Source organism: Raphanus sativus, chromosome 6 (genome assembly GCF_000801105.2).
Source record: "Raphanus sativus cultivar WK10039 chromosome 6, ASM80110v3, whole genome shotgun sequence".
In the NCBI taxonomy this organism is placed as follows: Eukaryota; Viridiplantae; Streptophyta; class Magnoliopsida; order Brassicales; family Brassicaceae; genus Raphanus; species Raphanus sativus.
The window spans coordinates 3,114,788-3,136,349 of NC_079516.1; the positions used below are offsets into that span (position 1 = coordinate 3,114,788).

A 21,562-nucleotide genomic window follows, 5' to 3' on the forward strand; every position below is an offset into this window, starting at 1 on the left:
ACATAATAAATATTAATCAAGTAAAATTTTAAATTTTTATATAATTTAAAGGAAATAAATTTTTAAATATAGAAAATTCTAAATATATTTTAGTGTACAAATAAATTACAAGACATTAATTTTTTAGATGAAAACTTAAATAATAATTTTTCATTATAAACTTTATTTTGTGATGAAAATACTAATAAATAATTATAAATTATTTACGTCCGCGGAAGCGGGTCAAACACCTGGTTATAATGATATAAAAAATTATAATGTTACGTTGACCTAACTATATATGATCGGACAGACAGGTCTATATACAATAGTATGGATTATTGGTCATTGGTCAACTATTGACACATCTGAACTATTAGGTACACATCTAAAATTTAACCAAGTCTCGATATGGTTGTTCATTATTGGTATAAATCTAGTTTTAAGCACATCAGGACACGCAAATTATTTTGTTTGAGATCATACAAGCCCACGAGACCTTTAAAACCCTAAACTTTTCCAACTACTAAATTTTTCTTGCTTTCATCTTTGTACGTGGCTTAACTGTATATATAGATTTTGCTGACATCAGTTCAGAAGATGTCCAGGGCTTAATATATACATACCGTATAAAGCTTCCTGAAATTAATCAAAAGTTTAGCACCCCGAAAGTAAATATTTTTTTTTGGTTAAACGAGTAAATAGACTTATAAAAACGTGTTTTACCTGAAGAGCCCCATCATATATATACCCGGCTTTTGATCATGGAGGTTAATCTAGTTTTAAGATAAGAGGCCCGTTACAATCCAACTATTTCAATATGTACTCGACTAAGGGCATCTCCAACCCATAACACCATTTTAGTGTCAAAATCACACTATTTTAGTGTAATTTTAGCACTAAATTTTTTTGCATCTCCAACCACAACACCAAATATTACACTAAAAAGGAATATTCTTTATTACTATATTATTAATTAAGATTCTTTTAGTTTTAATAGTTTTAATATATACTTATTAATATATATATATATATATATATATATAATATAACAAAATGTTATATTAAAATGTTAATAGTTTTCAAATATAAATATATTATATAAAAACTATTATATCAAACTATTAATTTTAATTTCATAATTTAACTTTTCGGTGTTTAAGTTAAACTTTTTTATGTTTTTTAAATTAATTTTCATATAGATTAATAGTTTATATTAAATACATTTACAGTATAATAAAAAAGTTATGGTATATTTATTTTTATTTAAAATAACTAATGTAATTATCAAAATATAATATAAATCAAGTGTAGTTAAATATAATTAAACAATATTTAAATAGACAAGTGACAGAAAAAAAAGGTTTTACCGTCGTCTACAGTACAACACCAAAGATTGGTACTGTAGCAAGAAAGAGAATTACACAATAATGCCGTCTTTTTTGCAGTCTGGTTGGAGAGAGAAAACTTCAAACTTGTCACCATTTTCCAGTTTTACCGTGCGATTAGAGTTGGCCTAAGACTTGTAATTAGTAGCTTTGAATTTTGATCGAAAAGTATTAAGCTTTGAATTAGTTTGAAGCTACACATATCTTTCATAACAAGAATGTTGTCCAAAAGGAAAAAAGGTTTCCAAATAATCAGTGCTAAAATTAAGATATCCTCAAATTTTTTCTTTTCCTCAAAATTGATAAAGTGACAAAGTAAATTATCGTAATCCCTATAGTAATTCTCTGTAATGCACAAACGAACACCATGAATTATAAATTCGGACGTTAGCTCTTTTTATATGCTCTAAAATACGTACATGTACACGGAAAATATATAGAATCAAGTATAATTTGTGTATTATTATACACGTATACACATAGTTGGACCTTCAATATTTGCTAAAAGACAAAAGGGAAAAGAAATAATACGCTCACGCAAGCTAAAACCTGAGTGTGTTTTGCTACAATGTTCGTAGTTACCAAAGCAAAACACAACATAGCTTAAATAGTAATTAATAAACTTAATTACCATAAAATGTTCATATCTCTTAGTACTCTTTTTTTTTTTTTTTACTAGCCATGCAATGTATGTAACGTCACGTTAAGGATTTAGAGAACGTTTTCTTTTCATGCACTGTCACTAGTGGACGAAACCAGACTGAACTTACGACGCTTATATATTGAGTGATTTACATAATGTACCACTTTTTGTTTTTTTGTTTACACGCAAAGCCACATCCCACTTGTAGCATACTTTCACTTGGAAAGAGAGTGTTTATTAGACAGAAATACCCTTATAGAAGAGAGCGTGTTTTTTAGTCTAGTTAGTCAATTAGTTCGAACCTCGGTTGGTTTAATTTCATGGATGCTATGCCTGTCCACAAATACATGTTTAGATGTTGTGGATGCTTTCGTGTCCATATAAGGATGTTATGGTTGCTCAGATTTGTGGACAGAGAAAAATTGATAAACATTACGTGGATATACAAACATTATGTGGACAACGAACATTGTGAATACAAAAATAGTGGGCATATAAATTGTGGACAGACAAATGTTATAAGAATGAGTTATAGACGAGAACGCAACATGTAAAAGAACAAAAAAATATGTTTAATTTAACTTTGTGGACAAGATTTTCTATTCTACAATTAGTTAGTAGGTTCCATTAACAAATTTTGGATCCAAATTTTGTCAGAATTGTTTATCTAAAAGTGATCTGATGATTAAAATGCACTTCTGAGAAATATTTGGCAATGATCTTCTAAAATCTATATTTTAAAATAAAAAAAGAATTGTGGACAAGACATATAAAATGTATTGTGGACAAGATTTTGCAAGAAAATATGTGAACATGGCTTACTAAAACTAAAGCCTATATCAAAAAACTCAAAATTTTATTCTGGATGAGCTTACATGATTGTTAATTTCTCCACGATCAATTGATGTTGAAGTTCTTCCTTGTGAAGAAAGAGAGAATCTCTTCAGCAACTTGATTTGGCTCCTTCTTGGCTCCTTTTCCTTCACTGACAACAAAGGTCTTCCTCAGTATCTGAAAAAAAAATCCAAACATTGATTTCGAGAGTTTGATAGCGAAGTTAGAGAGAGAGACCAAAGTTTGAACCTTCAATTTAAGGAGCGTTTTGGTAAGAGACGAAAAGATCTGCAACTGAAATAACGAACACACCCAATGACGTGTAGTAGCTAGCCAAAGAGTAACCACCAAAAGTCTCTGTCTCTCCGCCATTATCAGTAATGAACTAGGGTTCTGTTCACACCATTGATGAATCTCAATCGCAGCATTGAGGGGCTTCGCAACCATGGCGGTGACAGGGGAGACTCTGTTTTATTTCGTCACACTGTCTCGTCTCCACCCATTGATTACTTCATCTCTTGAAGTATCAGAGATAACAACCTTGGAGCTCATCACTCTCTCAAACTCCAGCCACGACAGATCCCGAACTCACCCGCGGTGGATCCCGAACTCACACACAACAAATCCCGAGCTCATCCAGTCTCTGAAACACCACCACAGATATCCCGAGCTCATCCACGATGTATCCCTGAGCTCACCGACGTCAAATACCGAGCTCATCCACTTTCTGAATCAAAGTGAATCTATGATTAGAAAAGACAAAGAGTGTACAATTAAACCAAAAAAAAATTCGATCTTTTTCCCTAGATCTAAAGAACTTAATAACGAAAGCAAAAACAGTAAACACGGATCTTGCTTGTACAGTAAACAGTAAACAGAACAGCAAAAACAATTAAATGCAGTGCAAGTCGAAGAAGAAACCGTACCTTTCATGTCTTATCGGAGGAGATGGTGCCTTTCCAAGAAGAACCGCAAGTAGACGAACCAGAGACAGCCGTTGGGGGACTTTAGGAGAGAAGGATGTTAGGGGATCTGGGAGAGAGAAACTGGAAAAAAAGATTAGGGTTTGAAAGTTGATTTCAAAATTGTAAATCAATCCAGAAGATGCCCGAGTGGATTTCGAAAAAGAAAGTTGAATTTTCTTTAGTGAGGTGGACCCCGGTTGAAACTGGTTTGGGTTTAGTGAACACATTGCAAAAAATAGTTGTTCCTCTAGTTAGAGGGCAATGTAGTCTTTTAATCATAAGAAAGTATGTTGCCAGCTAGAAGTGGCTTGAGATGAAAATATAAAGTGGAAAAGTGGCCCGGAATGTAAAAAAATCTTATATATTTGGTCATTGAAATGAATTCAAAGCAATATATTCTTAAGCCACTATACGAATTCATTTAACCTTCACTTGTTATAAGTTTAAATTAAGATGATTTTGGCTAAAACCCCTAAGGTTATCTCTAATCTCCATAAGAACAGAAGTAGTAGGTAGCTTTGAAATTTGTATAACAACGCAGACACATGAATCCATTACTTCTGTTCTTCTGGAGAAGTACAAATTTTGGTGTACGTATTACTGTCTGGGAGTTGCCTTTTTGTTCATACTAACCAAACCTGGACCAAGGACGGACCTTATTTCAGTATTGTTTTCTGGTCGATCTCATGATGATCTCATCATTATAATCAAATCAAATCTCTGTTTTTTTAGTTATATGTTTTTTTTTGGTTGATCAAGAAGTTATAGCTAACTAAAAAAGAAAACAAATTCATATACTTTGTAACCAAATACATTCATATATGTATCTGATTTGATTACGCAACATCAAGAACGAGTCGGTCCAGTTTTATTGTTTTATTATCAAAAAGAACAGATAATATGTAAAACTAACGTTCCTTTATTTCTGTACGCAGATTCAAGATGAAGGGAACAGATAAACAATCATATCTCTTTTACCTTCTACGTATACTTTAGTTAGTAACAAAGCTTTCGTTAAACTAGAGACTTGCCCCATTTTGAAGCAACTATTTTTTACCTTTCTCCACTTTGTTATCATTAATAAAAGTCAAAAGATTATGAAACATATAATTTTAAGACCACATTCAAAGTTATACTATCGGTTTTGCTAACTAACTTTGAGAAACTGTTATCAAAAAGTTACTTAACGTGAGAAACTTGCATTACAAGGTACCTACCAGTTTTCAAAAACCAGAGGAAATTAAGCTCTTTGTAATTAAGTTCTTCAAAATCAAAGAAACAGGGACTCGTCTAGAAAGTGTTAAGCTAGATGGGCGCTTAACATGGTATCAGAGGCCGATCTATGCAGTCCAATCCGATCCACATCGATCTGACCAAAGTTAGCCCATCGATATTTGTCCGAGCGTTTTGAAATTGACGCTCAGAGAGCCATCATCTCGATCTCGAGGATTAGACACGAAATGTTCAACATCGGTAATTGGAAACAATATATAAGATAGATGGGTCACACTTCTTATCACCAATTGATTTTAAGTATGAAATCCATCTAGCTTAACAAAAAGAACTCTAAACAAAACATTACGTCGGTTTCTGAAATTAAAATGACAAAGAATAAGGGTTTATTTTTTCTGGTAAAAAAACAAGAGGGTTTATATGTACACAAACCTTCATGTGCTTCATTCCACATAATGTTCTGAGAACAAGGGTTTATATGTAATGCAAAAAAGTGTGTCTTCATGGGTATCCATCGTTACAAAGACAGATATTTTGTTTCTGAGTTTGTTGATGAGGCAAGAACAAATAAAACAGTAAAGCCAAAATAATCGAAAGAAGTAAAGAATCATATATTAGCCCCAACTGAACAAAAACCTATTTCAAAAGTCATAAATAAGAAGAAACATAGAACACTTATGGAGTCAAAAACAATGAAGAGTGATGTATGTGCCTCTGTATATGTAACAAGCCACAGATTCCGCAACACCACACAAAAGAAAAAAAAAACATGCAAGTAATCAAAGAGATGTTTATTTACTTCCCCTTGTGGAAAGCTTCTTTCTTCCCAGTATGATAACTTTCCCACATACTATATTCAACTTCAACTGTATCATCATCATCACCATCTGTAGAATCTTCTTTCTCTTCTCTGTTCTCCTCAAGCTTCACGTTCATGCCATCAAGGGTTTCTACTAAATCATAGTCTTGTTCACCATCATCCTCCTCTGTGTCTTTCTTGGCCAATGCTTCCTCTAACTCCTTGATCTTCTTCATTGAATCATCCTGTTTCACTCTGAGCAAATCATTCTCATGAAGAACGCTTTGAAACTCCGTTTCTTTGTCCAGCATTTTCGCATTTAGTTTCAAACTCTCAGCTCTCGCTTCCCTGAGAGTCTCCTGAAGATAACTCACCTCATCTTCCACTTCTTTAAGATCATCTCTCATCTGAGACTCTTTCCTCAACGCTCCATCAGCTTCTTCCTTTGTCTTTTTAACCAAGTTTCCCAACCTGTTCATCTCTTTCCCCATTGAAGATACCTCTTCATCACACTTCTTCACGTGGTTCACCAAACCGGTCTCTCTCATCTTGGTCTGTTCAACCTCACTGACAAGCACATCGATCTCATGCCTCGCCTCGTCAAGCATCTTCTTGTAATGTTCCAGTTGCGTCTCGTAATCCTTACCACCTAGGCTCAACAGCTTCTCTCTCAACACGAGTGATTCACTCGACGCTTGTCTCTTCTCCTCCTTGACGGTTTCAAGCTCAGCCTTGAGCTTCCTCGCCTCTTTCTCAGCCTTTGATAACAACTCTTCAGCAGTCTCTAGCAGCTGCTGTGACTTCCCAAGATCCTGACATTGCCTACTCCCAACCGTCGCCATCAGCTTGGCCTTATCCATGAGATCAGCCATCTCAGACTCCACGGCGTGCAATCTTTTATTGCTTTCTTCTAGCTCTTTCGTCAAAGATGCAAGAGAAGCCGAGGCTGATCTCTTCATCATGTTGGCTTCCTCTAACTCTCTCTCTAATACTAGGGCGGAGCCTTGCGCGTAAGACTTTTCCATCTTCAGAACTTCTATCTCACCGTCAAGCTTCTCAATGATCTTATCTCGTCTTTTAACCTCTGCTTGAAAACACCTCGCCTTCTCGAGCTCACTTTTCAAGTTCTTGCTAGCATTCTCTGCTTGACTCAGAAGCATGTTCTTGGCGTCGTTAGATGCAGCCAGTTCTTGAGTTACTTTCTCAAGCTCCCTGGTTACTAAAAGAAGAACAGCTGAGTCTGAAGCGTGTTGGTTCTTGACAATCTCGAGTTCTTTCTTCAGTTCTTCTTCGTTTCTCTGAGCTGCATCTACTCCTGCTTCGACGGCCTTGAATTTTTCAATCTCGAAATCCTCCTCGGCCATCTTCTGAGCTTCTAAAGCCTCGTGGAGTTTGTTGTATAGTAAAGATTTATCATTCTCAAGGGAAGCTATCAGCTCATTAGCTTTCCTCAGGTCTTCCTTAAGTTGGATCTTCCTTAAGTTAGATTCTGATGATGATGCTATCACTGCCCGTGTATGAGTTCTCTGCAAAATAGTCATTAGACAACAGCAGTGGATATCAACGGTTACGAAAAGGCTTTTTGAATTATATAAAGATATTTGAGAAGATGACACATCATTGACAAACTTACTTCTGGTGTGGTTGGAACCTTACGAGACCGGTCAAGTGAAAGACGGGTCGGTGAAAGATAATTAGGTTCAGGTCTAGTCATCATTCGACTCAGTTTAGGCACTCCTAAAGATCCTGGAGATGATTTGCGCATAGTAGTTTTGGAAGGATCAGTTCTGCTTCAGAAAACAAAACAAAAGTCTCATCAGGCAAGCAAGCAAGAGCAGAGACAGCTGAGAATTAACTAAACTTGCAAAGTTCATGGAGAAAACAGAATCTCAATAAAACACACTAAACAGAACCTTCAACAGTCCAGTATCATTTGAGTCCATTGAATTTATATAGAATGCTACTATGGACTACTACCGCATACATATCCCAGTTTTTTTTTTATAAAAGGAAACATATAACAATAACTATACAAACATCACCAATTAAACAAGTGCTTATATCTAAAATAGAATCTATTCCGCTTTTGAAGCGAATTTAAAAAGCCTAACCAAAACACACTTATTAGAAAGAAACACAACTAAAAAGTGTTAAATATTGTCTACTTTTGCTAGTGTTTATGTCTCTCTACGACACACACTCTAGTAAAGCCTTATGTTGAATCAATGGAGGCAACAACTAACAACTCAACACAGAATCGTAACTAAAAACACATAGATGAATCGGCAGAGAATTATATACACGAGAACAATCAGACTTAATAGATAATGATCATGTGCATGAGAGAAGCTCTGATTCAGAAGAGAAGAGACGCTTACTTAATCTTAGAATCCATAGCCACTGTCTCGGATTTGATTTGGTGGTGCTGCTGCTAAGGATCAGTGATCAACCTGAAAAACAAAATCAAATTTGCTGAAAATTTGGATTTTCGTGTTTGTCTAGAGAGAGATCAAGAGAGAAATACAATGATATGGTTTATATATCAGATATATAAAGGAAACGATTGATGAACCACAACAGAGAGAATAATTGAGAGCTTGGTTAGGTTTTGTCTCGCCACAGATAATGCGAAGATTATCATGCTATATATACTCACATAAAGTTTTAACAAAATCCCGATTGAGACTCATATCCTCCGATAAATACGCAGAAGATAACGACCAAACAAATTAACTATATATCATTAAGTTATCGATAATATGTTCGATTAATATTAAAGTAAAAAAACATTAAATACACAATTTAAAATGATCTTTACGTATCTATTCTATTAGAACTAAAGTAAAAATCACTATTTACGCAATTTAGCGTATAGTTTCATCGAACACTGATATAATATTGTTTAAAAAAAAACACTGATATAATATGATGGTCAAAGAATTTAAAACCTTTGTAGTCTCCGTTTTTCTAGATAATAAAAAATTTATAATGCTAATTCCATTGATCTAGGCAGTATATGAAATTTTACTAAACTAAATATTAAAAAGTTATAATGATTACTATATACGATGAAAGATAGTTTAGAAAACATCAATTCAAATGTATAATGTGGTTTGAAATTTTTAAACTAAAGTGAAGAGTATAAACTTCAGTATATAGAGCCTTTATCGAAAACACAATATTTTTGAAGGGGTTAACCCACGGGTTTTAAAAAATTTCAAAAATATGAAAATCTGGTTTTAGCGTTTAGTTTCATCGAGCACTGACAAAAGATGATGGTCAAAGAGTTTAGAAACTTTGTAGTCTTCGTTTCTCTAGCTAATGAAAATTTTATAATGCTAATTTCATTGATCTAGGAAGTATACGGAATTTTACTAAACTAAATATTAAAAAATTAGAATGATTCCTATATACCATGTAAGATAGTTAGAATTACATTAATTCAAATATAGAATGTGGTTTAATTTTTTAAAACAAAAATAAAGAGTATAAACTTCAGTATACAGAGGATTAACCGAAAACTCATTATTTTAAAAGGGGTTAACCCATGTTTTTTGGAAAAAAATTCAAAAATATGAAAATCTAGTTTTATTGTATAGTTTCTTAGAGCACTGACATAAGATGTTGGTCAAAGAGTTTAAGAACCTATGTAGTCTCTGTTTCTCTAGATAATGAAGATTTTATAATGCTAATTCCACTAATCTAGGCAGTATATGAAATTTTAGTAAACTGAATATTAAAAATTAATGTGTTCTGAAATTTTTAAACAAAAGTGAAGAGTATAAAATTCAGTATATAAAAGATTTACCAAAAATTCATGATTTTAAAAGGGGTTAACCCACATTTTTGGAAAGAATTTCAAAAAATGAAAATCTGGTTTTATTGTATAGTTTCTTAGAACACTAACATAATATGATAGTCAAAGAGGATTTGAATCTTTGTTGTCTCTGTCTCTCTAGATAATAAATATTTAATAATGCTAATTCCACTAATCTAAGCAGTATATGAAATTTTAGTTAACTGAATATTAAAAAATTAGAATGATTAGCATATACCATGAAAGATAGTTAAGAAAACATTAATTCAAATGTAGAATGTGATTTGAAATTTTTAAACTAAAGCGAAGAGTATAAACTTCAGTATATAAATGATTTACCGAAAACTCAATATTTTTGAAGGAATTAACCCACGGATAATAAAAAAAATTTTAAAAATTTAAAATCCGGTTTTAGCGTATAGTTTCATCGAACACAGACATAAGATGATGGTCAAAGAGTTTAGAACCTCTATTGTCTCCGTTTCTCTATATAATGAAGATTTTATAATGTTAATTCCATTGATTTATGCAGTATATGAAATTTTACTAAACTCAATATTAAAAAATTAAAATAATTTTTATATACCATGAAAGATAGTTTAAAATACATTAATTCAAATGTAGAATGTGGTTTGAAATTTTTAAACTAAAGGGAAGAGTATAAACTTCAGTATATAGAGGATATACTGAAAACTCAATCTTTTTGAAGGGGTTAACCCACGGATTTTGAAAAAAATTCAAAAATTTGAAAATCTGGTTTTAGTGTATAGTTTCATAGAAGACTGACATAAGATGATGGTAAAAGAGTTTAGAACCTTTGTTGTCTCCGAATCTCTAGATAATTATGATTTTATAATGCTAATTCTATTGATCCAGACAATATATGAAATTTTACTAAGCTAAATATTAAAAAGTTATAATGATTCCTATATACCATGAAAGATAGTTTATAATACATTAATTTAAATGTAGAATGAACTATACTAAAGAGTATAAACTTCAGTATATAGAAGATTTACCGAAAACACAATATTTTTGAAAGGGTACCAACGGATTTTGTAAAAATATCAAAAATATGAGAATTTATTTTAGTGTATAGTTTCATCGAGCACTGACATAAGATGATGGTCAAAGAGTTTAGAACCTTTGTAGTCTCCGCTTCTCTAGATAATGAAGATTTTATAATGCAAATTCCATTGATTTAGGCAGTATATGAAATTTTACTAAACTAAATATTAAAAATTTATAATGATTACTATATACCATGAAAGATAGTTAAGAATACATTAATTCAAATGTAGAATTTGGTTTGAAATTTTTAAACTAAAGTATTCAGTATATAGATCATTTACCGAAAACTCAATATTTTTGAAGGTGTTAACCCACGGATTTTGAAAAAATTTCAAAAATATGAAAATATTGTTTTAGTATATAGTTTCATCGAGCACTGACATAAGATGATTGGTCAAAGAGTTTAGAACCTTTCTAGTCTCCGTTTCTCTAGATAATAAAGATTTTATAATGCTAATTCCATTGATCTAGGCAGTATATGAAATTTTACTAAACTAAATATTAAAAAGTTATAATGATTCCTATATACCATGAAATATAGTTTAGAATACATTAATTCAAATGTAGAATGTGGTTTGAAATTTTTAAACTAAAGGGAAGAGTATAAACTTCAGTATATAGAATATTTACCAAAAACTCAATATTTTTAAAGGGATTAACCCATGGATTTTGAAAAAAATTCAAAAATCTGGTTTTACTGTATAATTAGTTTAGAATACATTAATTCAAATCTAGAATGTAGTTTAAAATTTTTAAACTAAAGCGAAGAGTATAAACTTAAGTATATTGAGCATTTATCGAAAACTCAATATTTTTGAAGGGGTTAACCCACAGATTTTGAAAAAAAAATAAAAAATGAAAATCTTGTTTTAGTATATAGTTTCATCGAGCACTGAAATCAGATGATGGTCAAAGAATTTAGAACCACTGTAGTCTCCGTTTCTCTAGATAATGAAGATTTTATTATGCTAATCCCATTGATCTAGGCAGTATATGAAATTTTACTAAACTAAATATGAAAAAGGTATAATAATTCCTATATACCATGAATACTAGTTTAGAATATATTAATTCAAATGTAGAATGTGGTTTTAAATTTTTAAACTAAAGTGAAGAATATAAACTTCAGTATATAGAGGATATATTGAAAACTCAATCTTTTTGAAGGGGTTAACCCACTGATTTTGAAGAAAATTCAAAAATATGAAAATCTGGTTTTAGTGTATAGTTTCATCGAGCACTAACATAAGATGATGGTCAAAGAGTTTAGAATATTTGTTGTCTCCGTTTCTCTAGATAATGAAGATTTTATAATTATAATTCCATTGATCTAGGCAGTATATTAAATTTTACTAAATTAAATATTAAAAAAATTAGAATGATTTCTATATACCATGAAAGATAGTTTAGAATACATTAATTCAAATTTAGAATGTGGTTTAAAATTTTTAAATTAAAAGGAAGAGTATAACTTCAGTATATAGAGCATTTACCGAAAACTCAATATTTTTAAAGGGGTTACCCACGGATTTTGAAAAAAAATCAAAATCTGGTTTTACTGTATAATTAGTTTAGAATACATTAATTCAAATGTAGAATGTGGTTTTAAAATTTTAAACTAAAGTGAAGAGTAGAAACTTTACTATATAGTGGATTTACCGTAAACTCAATATTTTTGAAGGGGTTAACCCACGGATTTCGAAAAAAAATTCAAAAATTTAAAAATCTTGTTTTAGTGTATAGTTTCATCGAGAACTGACCTAAGATGACGGTCAAAGAGTTTAGAAACTTTGTAATATCATATTTCTCTAGATAATAAAGATTTTATAATGCTAATTTCATTGATCTAGGCAGTATATGAAATTTTACTAAGCTAAATAATAAAATATTCTAATAATTCTTATATACCATTAAAGATATTTTAGAATACATTAACTCAAATGTACAATGTGTTTTGAAATTTTTAAACTAAAGCGAAGAGTAGAAACTTAAGTATATAGAGGATTTACCGAAAACTCAATATTTTTGAAGGGGTTAACCCACAGATTTTTAAAATAATTCAAAAGTTTGAAAATCTGGTTTTAGTGTATAGTTTCATCGAGCACTGAAATAAGATGATGGTCAAAGCGTTTAGAACCTCTGTAGTCTCCGTATCTCTAGACAAAATGAAGATTTTATAATGCTAATTCAGTTGATATAGGCAGTATATAAAATTATACTAAACTAAATATTAAAAAATTATAATGATTCTTATATACCATGAAATATAGTTTTGAATAAATTAATTCAAATATACAATGTGATTTGAAATTTTTAAACTAAAGCCAAGAGTAGAAACTTCGGTATACAGAGGATTTACCGAAAACTCAATATTTTGAAGAGGTTAACCCACGGATTTTGAAAAAAAAATAAAAAATTTTAAAATCTTGTTTTAGTATATAGTTTCATTGAGCACTGACATAAGATGATGGTCAAAGCGTTTAGAACCTCTGTAGTCTCTGTTTATCAATATAATGAAGATTTTATAATGTTAATTTCATTGATCTAGGCAGTATATGAAATTTTACTAAACAAATTATTAAAAAATTATAATGATTCTTATATACCATGAAAGATAGTTTAGAATACACTAATTCAAATGTAGAATGTGGCTTGAAATTTTTAAACTAAAGCGAAGAGTAGAAACTTCAGTATATATTGATGATTTACAGAAAACTCAATATTTTTTAAGGGTTAACCCACGGATTTTGGAAAAAAATCAAAAATATAAAAATCCGGTTTTAGTGTATAGTTTCATCGAGCACTGACATAAGATGATGGTCAAAACGTTTAGAACCTATGTACTTTCCGTTTCTCAAGATAATTAAGATTTTATAATGCTAATTCCATTGATCTAGGCAATATATGAAATTTTACAAAACTAAATATTAAAAATTAAAATGATTCCTATATACCATGAAAAATAGTTTAGAATACATTAATTCAAATGTACAATGTGTTTTGAAATTTTTAAACTAAAGCGAAGAATAGAAACTTAAGTATATAGAGGATTTACAGAAAACTCAATAAATTTGAAGGGGTTAACCCACGGATTTTGAAAAAAATTCAAAAATTTGAAAATCTGGTTTTAGTGTATAGTTTCATCGAGCACTGAAATAAGATGATGGTCAAAGCGTTTAGAACCTCTGTAGTCTCCGTTTCTCTTGATAATGAAGATTTTATAATGCTAATACCATTGATTTAGGCAGTATATAAAATTATACTAAACTAAATATTAAAAAATTATAATGATTCTTATAAACCATGAAAGATAGTTTAGAATAAATTAATTCAAATATACAATGTGGTTTGAAATTTTTAAACTAAATCCAAGAGTAGAAACTTCAGTATATAGAGGATTTACCGAAAACTCAATATTTTTGAAGGGGTTAACCCACGGATTTTGAAAAAAAAAACAAAAATTTGAAAATCTGGTTTTAGTATATAGTTTCATCGAGCACTGACATAAGATGATGGTCAAAGCGTTTAGAACCTCTGTAGTCTCTGTTTCTCAATATAATGAAAAATTTATAATGTTAATTTCATTGATCTAGGCAGTATATGAAATTTTACTAAAGAAATATTAAAAAATTATAATTATTCTTATATACCATGAAAGATAGTTTAGAATACATTAATTCAAATGTAGAATGTGGTTTGAAATTTTTAAACTAAAGAGAAGAGTAGAAACTTAAGTATATCGATGATTTACAGAAAACTCAATATTTTTGAAGGGGTTAACCACGGATTTTGGAAAAAAATTCAAAAATATGAAAATCTGGTTTTAGTGTATAGTTTCAACGAGCACTGACATAAGATGATGGTCAAAGCGTTTAGAACCTATGTACTCTCCATTTCTCAAGATAATGAAGATTTTATAAAGATAATTCCATTGATATAGGCAGTATATTAAATTTTACTAAACTAAGTATTAAAAAATTAAAATGATTCCTATATACCATGAAAGATAGTTTAGAATACATTAATTCAAATGTACAATGTGTTTTGAAATTTTTAAACTAAAGCGAAGAGTAGAAACTTAAGTGTATAGAGGATTTACTGAAAACTAAATAAATTTGAACCCACGGATTTTGAAAAAATTTCAAAAATTTGAAAACCTGGTTTTAGTGTATAGTTTCATCGAGCACTGACATAAGATGATGGTCAAAGCGTTTAGAACCTCTGTAGTCTCCGTTTCTCTAGATAATAAAGATTTTATAATGCTAATACCATTGATCTAGGCAGTATATAAAATTATACTAAACTAAATATTAAAAAATTATAATGATTCTTATAAACCATGAAAGATAGTTTTGAATAAATTAATTCAAATATACAATGTGGTTTGAAATTTTTAAACTAAAGCCAAGAGTAGAAACTTCAGTATATAGAGGATTTACCGAAAACTCAATATTTTTGAAGGGCCCAACGGATTTTGAATAAAAATCAAAAATTTAAAAATATGGTTTTAGTATATAGTTTCATCGAGCACTGACATAAGATGATGGTCAAAGCGTTTAGAACCTCTGTAGTCTCCGTTTCTCAATATAATGAAGATTTTATAATGTTAATTTCATTGATCTAGGCAGTATATGAAATTTTACTAAACAAATTATTAAAAAATTATAATTATTCTTATATACCATGAAAGATAGTTTAGAATACATTAATTCAAATGTAGATAGTGGTTTGAAATTTTTAAACTAAAGCGAAGAGTAGAAATTTCAGTATATTGATGATTTACAGAAAACTCAATATTTTTGAAGGGGTTAACCCACGGATTTTGGAAAAAAATTCAAAAATTTGAAAATCTGGTTTTAGTGTATAGTTTCATCGAGCACTGAAATAAGATGATGGTCAAAGCGTTTAGAACCTCTGTAGTCTCCGTTTCTCTTGATAATAAAGATTTTATAATGCTAATACCATTGATCTAGGCACTATATAAAATTATACTAAACTAAATATTAAAAAATTATAATGATTCTTATAAACCATGAAAGATAGTTTAGAATAAATTAATTCAAATATACAATGTGGTTTGAAATTTTTAAACTAAAGCCAAGAGTAGAAACTTCAGTTATAGAGGATTTACCGAAAACTCAATATTTTTGAAGGGCCCAACGGATTTTGAATAAAAATCAAAAATTTAAAAATATGGTTTTAGTATATAGTTTCATCGAGCACTGACATAAGATGATGGTCAAAGCGTTTAGAACCTCTGTAGTCTCCGTTTCTCAATATAATGAAGATTTTATAATGTTAATTTCATTGATCTAGGCAGTATATGAAATTTTACTAAACAAATTATTAAAAAATTATAATTATTCTTATATACCATGAAAGATAGTTTAGAATACATTAATTCAAATGTAGATAGTGGTTTGAAATTTTTAAACTAAAGCGAAGAGTAGAAACTTCAGTATATTGATGATTTACAGAAAACTAAATATTTTTGAAGGGGTAACCCACGGATTTTGAAAAAATTTAAAAATTTGAAAATCTGGTTTTAGTGTATAGTTTCATCTAGCACTGACGTAAGATGAGTGTCAAAGCGTTTAGAACCTCTGTAGTCTCCGTTTCTCTAGATAATGAAGATTTATAATGCTAATTCCGTTGATCTAGGCAGTATATGAAAATTTTCTAAACTAAATATTAAAAAATTAGAATGATTCCTATATACCATGAAAGATAGTTTAGAATACATTAATTCAAATATACAATATGTTTTGAAAATTTTAAACTTAAGCGAAGAGTAGAAATTCAGTATATAGAAGATTTACCAAAAACTCAATATTTTTGAAGGGGTTAACCCACGTATTTTGAAATAAATTCAAAAATTTGAAAATCTGGTTTTAGTGTATAGTTCATCGAGCACTGACATAAGATGATGGTCAAAGCGTTTAGAACCTCTGTAGGCTTCGTTTCTCTAGATAATGAATATTTTATAATGCTAATTCCAGTCTTTTAGGCAGCATATGAAAATTTTACTAAACTAAATATTAAAAAATTAGAATGATTCTTATATACCATGAAAGATAGTTTAGAATAAATTAATTCAAATATACAATGTGGTTTGAAAATTTTAAAGTAAAGCCAAGAGTAGAAACTTCAGTATATAGAGGATTTACCGAAAACACAATATTTTTGAAGGGGTTAACCCACGGATTTTGAAAAAAAAAAAAAAATTTGAAAATCTGGTTTTAGTATATAGTTTCATCGAGCACTGACATAAGATGATTGTCAAAGCGTTTAGAACCTCTGTAATCTCCGTTTCTCAATATAATGAAGATTTTATAATGTTAATTTCATTGATCTAGGCAGTATATGAAATTTTACTAAACAAACTATTAAAAAATTATAATGATTCTTATATACCATGAAAGATAGTTTAGAATACATTAATTCAAATGTAGAATGTGGTTTGAAATTTTTAAACTAAAGCGAAGAGTAGAAACTTCAATATATAGAGGATTTACAGAAAACTCAATATTTTTGAAAAGGTTAACCCACGGATTTTGAAAAAAATTTCAAAAATTTGAAAATCTGGTTTTAGTGTATAGTTTCATCTAGCACTGACATAAGATGATGGTCAAAGCGTTTATAACCTATGTACTCTCCGTTTCTCAAGATAATGAATATTTTATAATGCTAATTCCATTGATCTAGGCAATATATTGAAATTTCACAAAACTAAATATTAAAAAATTAAAATGATTCCTATATACCATGAAAGATAGTTTAGAATATACTAATTCAAATGTACAATGTGTTTTGAAAATTTTAAACTAAAGCGAAGAGTAGAAACTTAAGTATATAGAGGATTTACCGAAAACTCAATAAATTTGAAGGGGTTAACCCACGGATTTGGAAAAAAAATTCAAAAATTTGAAAATCTGGTTTTAGTGTATAGTTTCATGGAGCGCTGACATAAGATGATGGTCAAAGCATTTAGAACCTCTGTAGTCTCCGTTTCTCTAGATAAAGAACATTTTATAATGCTAATACCATTGATCTAGGCAGTATATAAATTATACTAAACTAAATATTAAAAAATTATAATGATTCTTATAAACCATGAAAGATAGTTTCGAATAAATTAATTCAAATATACAATGTGGTTTGAAATTTTTAAGCTAAAGCCAAGAGTAGAAACTTCAGTATATAAAGTATTTACAGAAAACTCAATATTTTTGAAGGGGTTAACCCACGGATTTTGAAAAAATTTCAAAAATTTGAAAATCTGGTTTTAGTGTATAGTTTCATCTAGCACTGACATAAGATGATGGTCAGAGCGTTTAGAACCTATGTACTCTCCGTTTCTCAAGATAATGAAGATTTTATAATGCTAATTCCATTGATCTAGGCAGTATATGAAATTTTTACTAAAACTAAATATTAAAAAATTAAAATGATTCTTATATACCATGAAAAGATAGTTTAGAATACATTAGTTCAAATGTACAATGTGTTTTGAAATTTTTAAACTAAAGCGAAGAGTAGAAACTTAAGTATATAGAGGATTTACCGAAAACTCAATAATTTTGAAGGGGTTAACCCACGGATTTTGAAAAAAATTCAAAAATTTGAAAATCTGGTTTTAGTGTATAGTTTCATCGAGCACTGACATAAGATGATGGTCAAAGCGTTTAGAACCTCTGTAGTCTCCGTTTCTATAGATAATGAAGATTTTATAATGCTAATACCATTGATCTAGGTAGTATATAAAATTATACTAAACTAAGTATTAAAAAGTTATAATGATTTTTGTAAACCATGAAAGATAGTTTAGAATAAATTAATTCAAATATATAATGTGGTTTGAAATTTTTAAACTAAAGCCAAGAGTAGAAACTTCAGTATATAGAGGATTTACCGAAAACTCAATATTTTTGAAGGGGTTAACCCACGGATTTTGAATAAAAATCAAAAATTTGAAAATCTGGTTTTAGTATATATTTTCATCGAGCACTGACATAAGATGATGGTCAAAGCGTTTAGAACCTCTGTAGTCTCCGTTTCTCAATATAATGAAGATTTTATAATGTTAATTTCATTGATCTAGGCAGTATATGAAATTTTAGTAAACAAATTATTAAAAAAGTTATAATTATTCTTATATACCATGAAAGATAGTTTAGAATACGTTAATTCAAATGTAGATAGTGATTTGAAATTTTTAAAACTAAAGCGAAGAGTAGAAACTTCAGTATATTGATGATTTACAGAAAACTCAATATTTTTGATGGGGTTAACCCACGGATTTTGGAAAAAAATTCAAAAATTTGAAAATTTGGTTTTAGTGTATAGTTTCATCGAGCACTGACATAAGATGATGGTCAAAGCGTTTAGAACCTATGTACTCTCCGTTTCTCAAGATAATGAATATTTTATAATGCTAATTCCATTAATCTAGGTAGTATATGAAATTTTACTAAACTAAATATTAAAAAATTAAAATGATTCCTATATACCATGAAAGATAGTTTAGAATACATTAATTCAAATGTACAATGTGTTTTGAAATTTTTAAACTAAAGCGAAGAGTAGAAACTTAAGTATATAGAGGATTTACCGAAAATTCAATAAATTTGAAGGGGTTAACCCACAGATTTTGAAAAAATTTCAAAAATTTGAAAATCTGGTTTTAGTGTATAGATTCATCGAGCGCTGACATAAGATGATGGTCAAAGCGTTTTAGAACCTCTGTAGTCTCCGTTTCTCTAGATATTAAAAATTATACAATGTGGTTTGAAATTTTTAAACTAAAGCCAAGAGTAGAAACTTTAGTATATAGAGGATTTACCGAAAACTCAATATTTTTGAAGGAGTTAACCCACGGATTTTGAATAAAAATAAAAAATTTTGAAAATCTGGTTTGAGTATATAGTTTCATCGAGCACTGACATAAGATGATGGTCAAAGCGTTTAGAACCTCTGTAGTCTCCGTTTCTCTAGATAATGAAGATTTTATAATGCTAATTCCATTGATCTAGGCATTATATGAAATTTTACTAAACTAAATATTAAAAAATTAAATGATTCCTATATACCATGAAAGATAGTTTAGAATACATTAATTCAAATGTACAATGTGTTTTGAAATTTTTAAACTAAAGCGAAGACTAGAAACTTAAGTATATAGAGTATTTATCGAAAACTCAATAAATTTGAAGGGGTTAGGTTAACCCACGGATTTTGAAAAAAAAAATCAAAAATTTGAAAATCTGGTTTTAGTTTATAGTTTCATCGAGTACTGACATAAGATGATGGTCAAAGTGTTTAGAACCTCAATAGTCTCCGTTTCTCTATACAATGTGATTTTATAATGCTAATTCCATTGTTCTATGCAGTATATATAATTATACTAAACTAAATATTTAAAAATTATAATGATTCTTATAAACCATGAAAGATAGTTTAGAATAAACTAATTCAAATATACAATGTGGTTTGATATTTTTAAACTAAAGCAAAGAGTAGAAACTTCAGTATATAGAGGATTTACCGAAAACTCAATATTTTTGAAGGGGTTAATCCACATATTTTGAAAAAAATCAAAAATTTTAAAATCTGGTTTTAGTATATAGTTTCATCGAGCACTGACATAAGATGATGGTCAAAGCGTTTAGAACCTCTGTAGTCTCTGTTTCTCAATATAATGAAAATTTTATGATGTTAATTTCATTGGTATAGGCAGTATATGAAATTTTACTAAACAAATTATTAAAAACATTATAATTATTCTTATATACCATGAAAGATAGTTTAGAATACATTAATTCAAATGTAGAATGTGGTTTGAAATTTTTAAACTAAAGCGAAGAGTAGAAACTTTAGTATATAGTGGATTTACCTTAAACTCAATATTTTTGAAGGGCTTAACCCACAGATTTTGAAAAAAAATTCAAAAATTTAAAAATCTTGTTTTAGTGTATAGTTTCATCGAGCACTGACATAAATATTTCATAATGCTAATTTCATTGATCTAGGCAGTATATGAAATTTTTCTAAAATAAATAATAAAATATTTCTAATGATTCTTATATACCATTAAAGATAGTTTAGAATACATTAATTCAAATGTAAAATGTGTGTTGAAATTTTTAAACTAAAGCGAAGAGTAGAAACTTAAGTATATAGAGGATTTACCGAAAACACAATATTTTTGAAGGGGTTAACCCACAGATTTTATAAAAAAATTCAAAAATTTGAAAATCTGGTTTTGGTGTATAGTTTCATCAAGCACTAACATAAGTTGATGGTCAAAGCGTTTAGAACCTATGCACTCTCCGTTTCTCAAGATAATGAAGATTTTACAATGCTAATTTCATTGATCTAGGCAGTATATGAAATTTTACTAAACAAAATATTAAAAAATTAAAATGATTCCTATATACCATGAAATGTAGTTTAGAATACATTAATTCAAATGTTCAATGTGTTTAGAAATTTTTAAACTAAAGCGAAGAGTAGAAACTTAAGTATATAGAGGATTTACCGAAAACTCAATAATTTTGAAATTGTTAACCCACGGATTTTGAAAAAAAATCAAAAATTTGAAAATCTGGTTTTAGTGTATAGTTTTATCGAGCACTGACATAAGATGATGGTCAAAGCGTTTAGAACCTCTGTAGTCTCCGTTTCTCTAGATAATGAAGATTTTACAATGCTAATTCCATTGATCAAGGCAGTATATAAAATTATACTAAACTAAATATTAAAAAATTATAATGATTCTTATTAACCATGAAAGATAGTTTAGAATAAATTAATTCAAATATACGATGTGGTTTG

At 29.4% G+C, this 21,562-nt stretch overlaps 1 protein-coding gene across 5 annotated transcripts; it reads right to left on the reverse strand.

Moving 5' to 3' along the window:
• Positions 1-5,639: 5,639 nt before the first annotated feature.
• On the reverse strand, positions 5,640-8,515 carry LOC108806964 (WEB family protein At3g02930, chloroplastic). 5 transcript variants are annotated; one of them, XM_018579186.2, is made up of 4 exons: positions 8,366-8,515; positions 8,220-8,291; positions 7,475-7,628; positions 5,640-7,367 (listed from the first exon to the last, which is right to left on the reverse strand). In XM_018579186.2, the coding sequence occupies exons 2-4, from the start codon at positions 8,234-8,236 to the stop codon at positions 5,838-5,840; spliced, it is 1,701 nt and encodes a 566-aa protein (XP_018434688.1). In that variant the 5' UTR covers positions 8,237-8,291; positions 8,366-8,515; the 3' UTR covers positions 5,640-5,837. The 5 variants fall into 5 exon arrangements, with proteins under 5 accessions (XP_018434688.1, XP_018434685.1, XP_056845918.1 ...); XM_018579183.2 differs by having other exon boundaries at positions 7,475-7,631; XM_056989938.1 differs by having other exon boundaries at positions 8,414-8,431.
• Between the last annotated feature and the right edge of the window lie 13,047 nt (positions 8,516-21,562).

Coding starts and splice junctions, on each gene's coding strand:
- LOC108806964 (XM_018579183.2), bottom strand. Junction 7,368..7,474: donor AGGTTCCAACCACACCAGAA/GTAAGTTTGTCA, acceptor ACTATTTTGCAG/AGAACTCATACACGGGCAGT.